We start from the raw sequence: 9,278 nt of genomic DNA on the forward strand, positions 1-9,278 counted from the left end.
GGCACATAAAAGACACCATTTCGAGCGTGGCCGTTTTCGTGCGGGTGACACGTAAAAGCACCCACTACACTCTCTGAGTGGTTGGCGTTAGGAAGGGCATCCAGCTGTAGAAACTCTGCCAAATTAGATTGGAGCCTGGTGTTGCCATCCGGTTTCACCAGTCCTCAGTCAAATCGTCCAACCCGTGCTAGCATGGAAAGCGGACGTTAAACGATGATGATGTTTTATACATCAGGGTGTGATTGCAGCATAGGTGGGCAAGCAGGACTTATTTAGTATTGTGATTTATGAGACAGATTAATATGATTTATTACATAGTTTATTACCATTTGATTTATTAGATAATTTGGGATTAGAAAGGAAATGGATTTTAAAGTTATCCGAGTGTGTTTAATGATGATAATATTCATTTTGATGAAGATTACCATATTTCTAGAGATTAAACAATGTTATAACCAAAAAATAACTCACTGAATTTACTAATGATAACCGTTCTTGGACAATCATTTCTGTGTTTTTCCGATAGGTAGCATCTTCAGGCATCTTTGCCAAGGTGCGTAGAATTTTTCCATAGAGAATTTTCAGGGTCTGTAGAAAGAACAAGAGAAAAGTTTGAGAGAAAAACAAAGAGGAAAATGTAGAGAGGAAAGGCTTACCTTACATAACAAATTTTAAAACTAGCATTATTATAATTATTATTACTACACACGAAATATTACCCTTATCGAGCGAGATTGTTGCCAGTGCCCCTGGACTGGCTCTTGTGCGGGTGGCACATAAAATACACCATTTTGAGCGTGGCCGTTGCCTGTACCGCCTGACTGGCCTTCGTGCGGGTGACATGTAAAAGCACCCACTACACTCTCTGAGTGGTTGGCGTTAGGAAGGGCATCCAGCTGTAGAAACTCTGCCAAATCAGATTGGAGCCTGGTGTTGCCATCCAGTTTCACCAGTCCTCAGTCAAATCGTCCAACCCATGCTAGCATGGAAAACGGACGTTAAACGATGATGATGATGATGATGATTTTCATTATAGTGCTGCAAACTCTTACAAGAAAAAGCATTTATCATAAACATTGTTTCTGTAATTGCCTCAGTAAATTTAAATGTATTTTAAGTTGAAGTGGCAGAGGAGCTTCAACTTGTATTGACTTGTAACTGATACTTCTGGGAGAGAACATTGTAATGAGAATTGTATCTCAGGTAAGTTTGGTTGATCAATTTAGTTCCATACCCAAAGTGCTGCTCCACTGGAACCATTATTATTGCTGGGTCCTCATACCAATATTAGAAATCCTCGTCATTATCATCTTTTTCAGTAGTTGACTCATTTGAAAAAGAATTACTTTATGGATACATTGTTAGTTTCCTGGCAGAAAAGTAAGGGGTTCTTATTTCATTATTGGTGGCAGAACAGGTATGGGGAGAAAATAACGACTAAATTTCTTCACACATTCACATACTGATGGCTTTAAGTATATAGTTGTGGTTGTGGTTGTAGTAGTGTGATAATAGCAGTAGCTATACATTGGGCTGCTGATTGATGTAGTGGTGACTGAAGCAATGCGGTAGTGATGATGGCATCTGTTGAGGTGTGGTAATACCACCATTCAGCTAGAAAAAGTGTCTTACTAATTTTCAGCAATTTAGGATGAAGTAAATAGAATAAATAGCTGTTTAAAAAAAAAGAGATAAAAACTTAGTACTTTGCTGTCAGTTACAAAAACTTGAACCTTCCAGCCACTCTAGCTTGGTGAATGAATTATGATCAGTAAATGATAATTTGGCTTTCATAAATGGAGAGAACTATTTTATTTTGTTCCTTATTTTTGGTCAACTTCATGACATAGCTATACACAAAGGACAGAAAAGTTAACAAAATTACAACCAAAACATTTACTTTACAGTCACAAAAAAGATTTTAAATATTGGAAAATGGGATTAATCCAGTCACCATTGGTCTGTGGTAAACCACTTTCAATAATATTCAATTCAATAAAAATATAAGTAATATTTATATTAATAATTATCGCCAAGCCAACATGGCAGTCCCAAATATAGGACGAATGCTGCCTAGCTCCAAGAGGCCATTGCCTCTAGCTAGCTATGTGACACACGAATCTGTGTCCTTTATAACCTTCGAACAGGGGAGGTCAGCAGCTTCCCCTTGCTGGTTTGACATCTGCAGACTAGACTAGTTTCAGGGTGTTGCCCCTTGTCAATGCAGAGCAGCCGAGCCCCAGCAGGCGTCACTACTGACTATCTGTAGGAAGGTTATTTATTTAATTTCAGTGGAATACATCCACTGGTTTTCAGAAATAGAATTATTAATATTACTAAGTCTCTCTAAAGGAGACTACGGCAGCGGTACTGGATATTAATAATTATCGCCAAGCCACCATGGCAGTCCCAAATATAGGACGAATGCTGCCGTGGATTAGCTCCAAGAGGCCATCGCCTCTAGCTAGCTATGTGACACACGAATCTGTGTCCTTATTTATATGGTCTAAATAAAGAATGAGAATGTAAAAGCCTCCATTAATTTTTGATATAAATTCAGTCAGAGGATGTGTACAATTTGAAAGCAACAGTTAACTTGTAAATAAAATTTCTGTTGCACTTTTTATTTTTATTTGTTTTTGTCTTTAGTCACTAAGTGTTATTTCCTCCTTGCTTCTATCTAGAGACCAAAGGAAATGACTGCTATTCCCTTCAAACTTTGCTTTTGTGATCTGGACATCGATGTTTTGAAACTGACCTATTTTCCATTACATTTCAGATAGATTCAGTGCTGAGTTGTTCAAGCATAAAATATTCTTTTCTACTCTAGGCACAAGGCCTGAAACTTTTGGGGAGGGGCCCAGTTGATTAGATCGACCCCAGTATGCAACTGGTACTTAATTTATCGACCCTGAAAGGATGAAAGGCAAAGTTGACCTCAGCAGAATTTGAACTCAGAACATAAAGACAGACGAAATACCACTAAGTATTTTACCCAGTATGCTAATGTTTCTGCCAGCTCACCGCCTTGCTCAAGCAGAAACATTGTTATAGCAAATATTCTGCTCAATACCACAGATTTGCCCTGTCAGTTGCTTGACTATAACCAGTTGAGCATGTCCCTTAGTGGCTGACAATATGTGTATCTCTGATCATAAGCAGGAGTACTGCGGGAGCATCATAGCCATGTGCTGAGAGGGATTCCTTGGGGTTTGAATAAATGTAACAAAGAAAATATTAGCCATTTTCCATACTTCCTGGGAGTAAGCAACTAGGAAATAACAGTTGCTACCCAAGGAGAAAAAATATGTCACACTGTTATTAATTTACTGAATTCATCAAAGTCAATAATACTCACATGATGGGGATGTTTAGCAACAGGCAGGCCTGTCAAACCAGTTGTCTGTTAAATATATTAAGAAAATACATTCAAAGAATTGCATCAATATATAAAAATATATTAAGAAAAGTTGTATGAAAATTATCTTTAAAAACATGTATTACAATGGAGAAACAGAACCATAATACATATATAAAGCTAAGAAAAAAACACTGAAGTATTGTAGTTAATTACAAATATAAATGTACAAATTTTAAAGAGATTAATTCAGCACCCTCCCCCAAACTTTTGAGGGAAGGAGAGAAGTGTATGTATGTGTATGTATATATATGTATGTGTGTGTGTGTATATATATATAAATATACCTTTTACTTGTTTCAGTCATAAGATTGTGACCATGCTGGGACACTGCCTTGAATTTTTAGTCAAATGAACTGATCCCAGTGCTTATTCTATTGGTATCTTTTGCCAAACCGCTCTGCTATGTTATGGAGATGCAAAAATACCAAAACTGGCTGTCAAGCAGTGGTGGGGGAACAAACACAGACAGACAGACAAATACACAAGGCTTTGCCTGGCCCAAGGCTATAGTAAAAAAACACTTGCCTAAGGTGCCATATAGTGGGACTAAACCCAAAAGTATGTAGTTGAGAAGCAAGCCTCTTGGCGAGGCTAGGAGCCGTACCAAGCTTCATTGCCTGTTTTGGCATGATTTCTACAGCTGGGGGTGGGTGCTTTTTATGTGGCATCCAGTGCCACATAAAAACCACTGTTGCTGGTGCCATGTAAAAAGCATATAGTACACAGTTAAGTGGTTGATAGTTAGGAAGGGCATATATATATGTGAATTCTGCATGAATTAGGAAACACTGGTGATTGAAGTTTCATAAAAAGAATTATAGCCCTTCACTGCATATTGACTATAGAAAATAATCTAACAGGAAAAAAATGAGCATTAGTATGCATATTAATGTCCATTTTTCCTGTTATTGGGGCTTATATGTCCAAATATTAAGCTATTTTCTCTGGACAATACAAGGCGAAGGCTTATAATTCTATTTCTGAAATATATATATAAAGCATATTAAATAAAATTTTGCAAGATATCCGATGCTATATGTACAGATATCCATTTCCTATGGGTAATAATTTGATATCTATAAATAAATTATAGGGTTTCCAATTTAACACTAAATTAGGGGTCAACTTACACATGAGTAAACACACAAACTTATATATGTGTGTGTGTGTGCAGTAAAAGAAATATCATTCTCTTCACATAAACCACTCATGAGCAGGAGTGACAAAGCACCGGTGTTAGTAGCTAGCAGAATATACTGATAATTTCATTTTGTTAAGAGAGACTATTAGTTTTGAGTTCTGTTAAAAAAAAGTAAGACCTAACCTTTGTTGTTGCTTAGAGCACTTGAATAGACAGACCGATGATCAAAGATAATAACGTTTTTCTCTCCATTTGAATAGAGATTCCTGGATATTACCCAATGTGTCATTTTATATGATTGTAGCGTGTAGCTTAATGGAGATTTGACTGCTATTTTGAGTAAGTCTACTATGTAGTAGCTCTCACAAGAGACTGATGAAACTTTTGTCATCATATTAAGCATTTTTACAGTTAAATGCAACTTTTTTATTACGTCCAGTACATCTGTAGTTAGAGCCAGATATATAGAGCATAATGTAATGTTCATCATCATTATTCAGCATCTGTTTTCCATGCTGGCATGTGTTAGACAGTTTGACAAGAGTTGGCCAAGCTCTATGTTTGTTTTGGCATGATTTCTATGGTTAGATGCCCTTCTTAATGCCAACCACTTTACAGACTGTACGAGGTATTTTTTGCAGCACTGGCACAGGTGCTTTTTATGTCGCACCAGCACCCACGAGCCTACAAGATTAGGATTGCTCAGCTGAAGAGGGATGTAGGGGACATGCCTGTATACAAGGACAACCACGATTGTACTTAGCTTGACATCATGTGTGTGTGTGTGTATGTGTATATATATAAAATACTAATAATTAAACAGAAAACATATATGGTATTCAATGCTTTATAGAACATAATGCAGTGTTGCACTTTACCACCTCGTGTGTGTGTATAATTATAGAGTTAAAATTACGTCAACTGACACGCTCCCTTTAAAATACATATACTCTTATTCCAAGGTGCATTTTATTGAAGTTAAGCTCATTTAGATGTGTCAGTTTGCCTAAAGGAAGATCGTTATGTCTAAAGGCTCTAAGCATCTTGTGAGTGCTATCCTTTCTCTTAATACAACTGTTTATGTTTATAAACAGTTGTATGGGGATATGCAAACGAAGCAGCATAACAACATTCAGTTTCGCCCAAAGTCCTGTAAGTAGTCAGCTCCCTATGGAGTCGATAAAACAATTGTAGTGGAAAAGATTCAATCTACACCTTTCGTAAACATTAACTGACGCTGAATACATTATATAAACAAGACTGAATTTGCTAAAAACAACAACTGAATCTCCTTTCAATGACACCATAGCGTCATCAAAAAAATGGGAGACATTCGATATTGTAATTAGTTTTAAGTGAGCTTATGCAATGAGAAAAAGACAGCTAGAACACTTTTGATCAGAAGTCTGCTCAGTCAGGGTGACATAAGGTTAAGTAACGACAAACGTAATACAACCTTTTGTTCTGGCTCATATATTAGATACGAACTCACAAAAAAAAACTATTTGTTAAGTACAGAATAACAGAAATTATATATTCAAAATGATTGTAGGGGTTGCAAGATCGGCTTTCTCAAACTTCCTAAAATCAGACCCTATGTATATGAAATTGACGAGTCAACGAGTCTCTATGCGGCCGCTTGACCCGTTAGAAACAGCAGTTAAATCTCTCTCATATTGTGCATACTACGGTATATACAGTTTTTAACAAAAAAATAAGATATCCCAGCTAGAACGTCTACTCGTTCAAGACTGACCTAGGGCTACAGCATGAACTATAAATTCTAATGAAGGCTGTTTCAAGGGCACGATACTCTAACACAACAGACGATCAAAATCAGCATTAATAACAACAGCAATAAATGTGAAAAGCTACTGAAGATATCCAGTATTAAGTTAGAAGTTACCACATCAGGATAGATAACGTCAGACAACGTAAGAATTCAGTAAATAAACAAGAGCTAAGTTACTTACAACCTTCACGACACCTGCCATCTTGAGCGGAAATACACACTGAAGTCTGATACGTGTTCGTTAATGTGGTATTCATAAACGGTTATTTGCCTACTATCGAATAGCAGAATACACATTGAATTGTCGAAGAGAATAAGTATCGCACACTAACAATAACAACGAAGAAGAAAGACAGAAAGTGAGAGAGAAAGGAAGAATAATAAATAAATAAAATAAAATAAAATAAAATAAAATAAATTTTTTAAATCCCCCCCACCACACAAAATACAAACAGTTCCGGGCATAACTACAGAGTTGTACCCCCGCCCCCGACGTTGGAAGGTCAAAGCTTTCAGAAAAATGAATATTTTTTAATGAAATTTTCTATGCATATATTATTTATTATGTAGATTCTGAATATACAAAAATTTTCGGTGAAAGTGTTTTGGAATGGGGGTGAGGGTCAATTTTCGGAAATTCCAACAGAGTCCACTTAAATTCCTCTTAACTTCCAGGAAAATGAATATTTTTTCGTGAAATTTTATACAAATATACCTTGATGTATGTACATTTCAAGCATGTACGAATTTTGAAGGAAACAACTGCAGGTTATTTTTTGAGAAGTGTTCCGCAGTCGGTGGTGTTTCGGAGCAAGTCGTCCATAATTGTTTCATTTTTCTCTATTATGTGCGTATGTGCATCCGTAGATTTCTAATGAAGTAATAAGCAGAAAAGAGAAGCCGTCATAAGAAAACTTACGTTAAAAATAACATGCACACGATTTTTTTTTCTCAATAGAAGTAAATTCCAAAGTAAACGTTTCTAGTAGAGAAGTAGAAGAGAACAGAAGCAGCGTATTACTTCATTAGAAATCTACGTCGACGTGGGCCACAGACACTTCCGATGGCTCTGAAGATTATAAGAAATTTTATGAGGAGTGGATTTGCCAACACCCAGTCACACCGACTGAGGAAAAGCTTTTTCAAAAAGCTGGATGAAAGGTTGGCAAAAAAAGTATGGGGTATCACTGAAATTTCCAAACAATTGCATTTCAATCTCCAAAGAGCAATCTGTTGAGCGCATTCAGGTTTATTTGAAGAACATATGGAGTGTGTGTCGTTATTTCCTTGACAAATTTGGCATAGATCCTCCTATTATCAATGGAGATCAAATGTCCTTGCACCGGAATGAAAGTAGCGGACGAGCTACCTTATCATTCAGAAATCAAGATACATTCGTCAAAGAAAACCACCATTTGTCTCGGGAACGTATCACAGTGTTCACCCAGGTTAGTAATGATACCAAAATAAATCTTATCCCAGAGTTTGTATTTAAAAGAACTGGAAAAAGACCACCACTACCGAATGCCCTGCTGACAATGAAATATCGATGGTCTCCTAAAGGTTCTCATAGATTAGAATATCTGCTCTGTACTATTGAAAACCTTCCAAACCGATTCAATATGTTTTCACATACAAACTTTGCCATTTATGTGCTCGGTGATTACGTGGTGCATTTGATGCCGGAGGTGAGAGATGTTATATGCCGGAGGTGAAGGGTTATATGCTAATCATCATCGGCGGTGGTATCACCGGGTTTGTTCAAGTTAACGACACACACTTGCACAAACAACTGAAAACAAAATATCATGAAATAGAGAAAGTAAAGATGCTAGAAAAGTTAGTTCAAACTCCGAATAAAATACCCACGCCTAATCAATCCGAGATGATACAGATGCTACATCAAACACATGCAGACTGCAAGATTGATGTCGAAGCTGCTTTCAAGTCGACGTGGGCCACAGACACTTCCGATGGCTCTGAAGATTATAAGGTGTCAGACCGAATCATGTACCTCGTCGGTCCGTCGATGCGAGAGTTTCGTCTAGAAATGATGTCAAAACCCTACCCAAATACTATTCAGAGAGTCATTAAGCAGTTAATTCCGTCAAAAGGGGTCAAGCGTGCAAACGATCTTGAAGGTTCAGAACTATTTGATGGTGACGGCATTGAGGGAAAAGCTGCTGAAAGTGAGTCGGAAGATGAAAGGGAGCCATCTTGGAATCTTTTGGAGGTAATTGACCCATCTGGAGAAATCCCCATGGAAGATTCGTGGGAGCCAAAGCACGGTCGGCTGGGAAGCTCTATTTCTCTTGTAGGAATCAGTAGTGATGATTAGGTTAATAAAGATACTCTGTTCCTTGAAAAAATACAGAAGGTGTTGGATGGAAACAAGACATCCTCACTTTTCTTGCCATATCGAAGCAAACTCATAATAACTGCCAGTGAAACTCGGCGATCCATAAAGAAGCGAATGTCGAAACCGAGAAACAGAAGGACAGTGACGAAAAAATCATGAGTCTAGCATTTATACCTATTTACGGAGTGCTATGTTTTATTATGTATAGTAAAATAAATACTGCATTTTCACGAAATTGTAATTATACTCTTTTCATTGTGTTTTATTTTTCTTTTTTTTAAAAGACATATTACTTATGTCAATATCAGTTTTGTCCACAACATTAAAAAACCCCATAATCACCATAATTAACATATATCTTATTTTTATTATACAAATGTGCGTCTTAACTAAAGTGAACATTTGAAGCACACGTATGTGCTAATTTCACTTGCCTCTTGTTAATTTCTTTTGCCTCGTTGTGTTGTTATATGTGCTTTAAGATGCTTTTTCTTAATTTTCGTACATACACTATACAGTTACTGATTCCTACCCACCTCCGTTTATATGAATTTAAGCAAATGTT

At 36.9% G+C, this 9,278-nt stretch overlaps 1 protein-coding gene across 1 annotated transcript in view; it reads right to left on the minus strand.

Annotated features, from left to right (window-relative positions):
- LOC106883598 (NADH dehydrogenase [ubiquinone] 1 alpha subcomplex subunit 5) overlaps positions 1 to 6,681 on the minus strand; it is a 12,071-nt gene extending 5,390 nt beyond the window's left edge. Inside the window, exons 1-3 of the mRNA XM_014934683.2 lie at positions 6,536 to 6,681; positions 3,359 to 3,403; positions 472 to 588 (exon numbers count right to left, since the gene is read on the minus strand). Coding sequence (XP_014790169.1) covers positions 472 to 588; positions 3,359 to 3,403; positions 6,536 to 6,556 — 183 coding nt within the window. The 5' untranslated portion in view covers positions 6,557 to 6,681. The remainder of the gene's footprint in view (positions 1 to 471; positions 589 to 3,358; positions 3,404 to 6,535) is intronic.
- Positions 6,682 to 9,278: the final 2,597 nt, after the last annotated feature.

This window comes from Octopus bimaculoides, chromosome 1 (genome assembly GCF_001194135.2).
Source record: "Octopus bimaculoides isolate UCB-OBI-ISO-001 chromosome 1, ASM119413v2, whole genome shotgun sequence".
In the NCBI taxonomy this organism is placed as follows: Eukaryota; Metazoa; Mollusca; class Cephalopoda; order Octopoda; family Octopodidae; genus Octopus; species Octopus bimaculoides.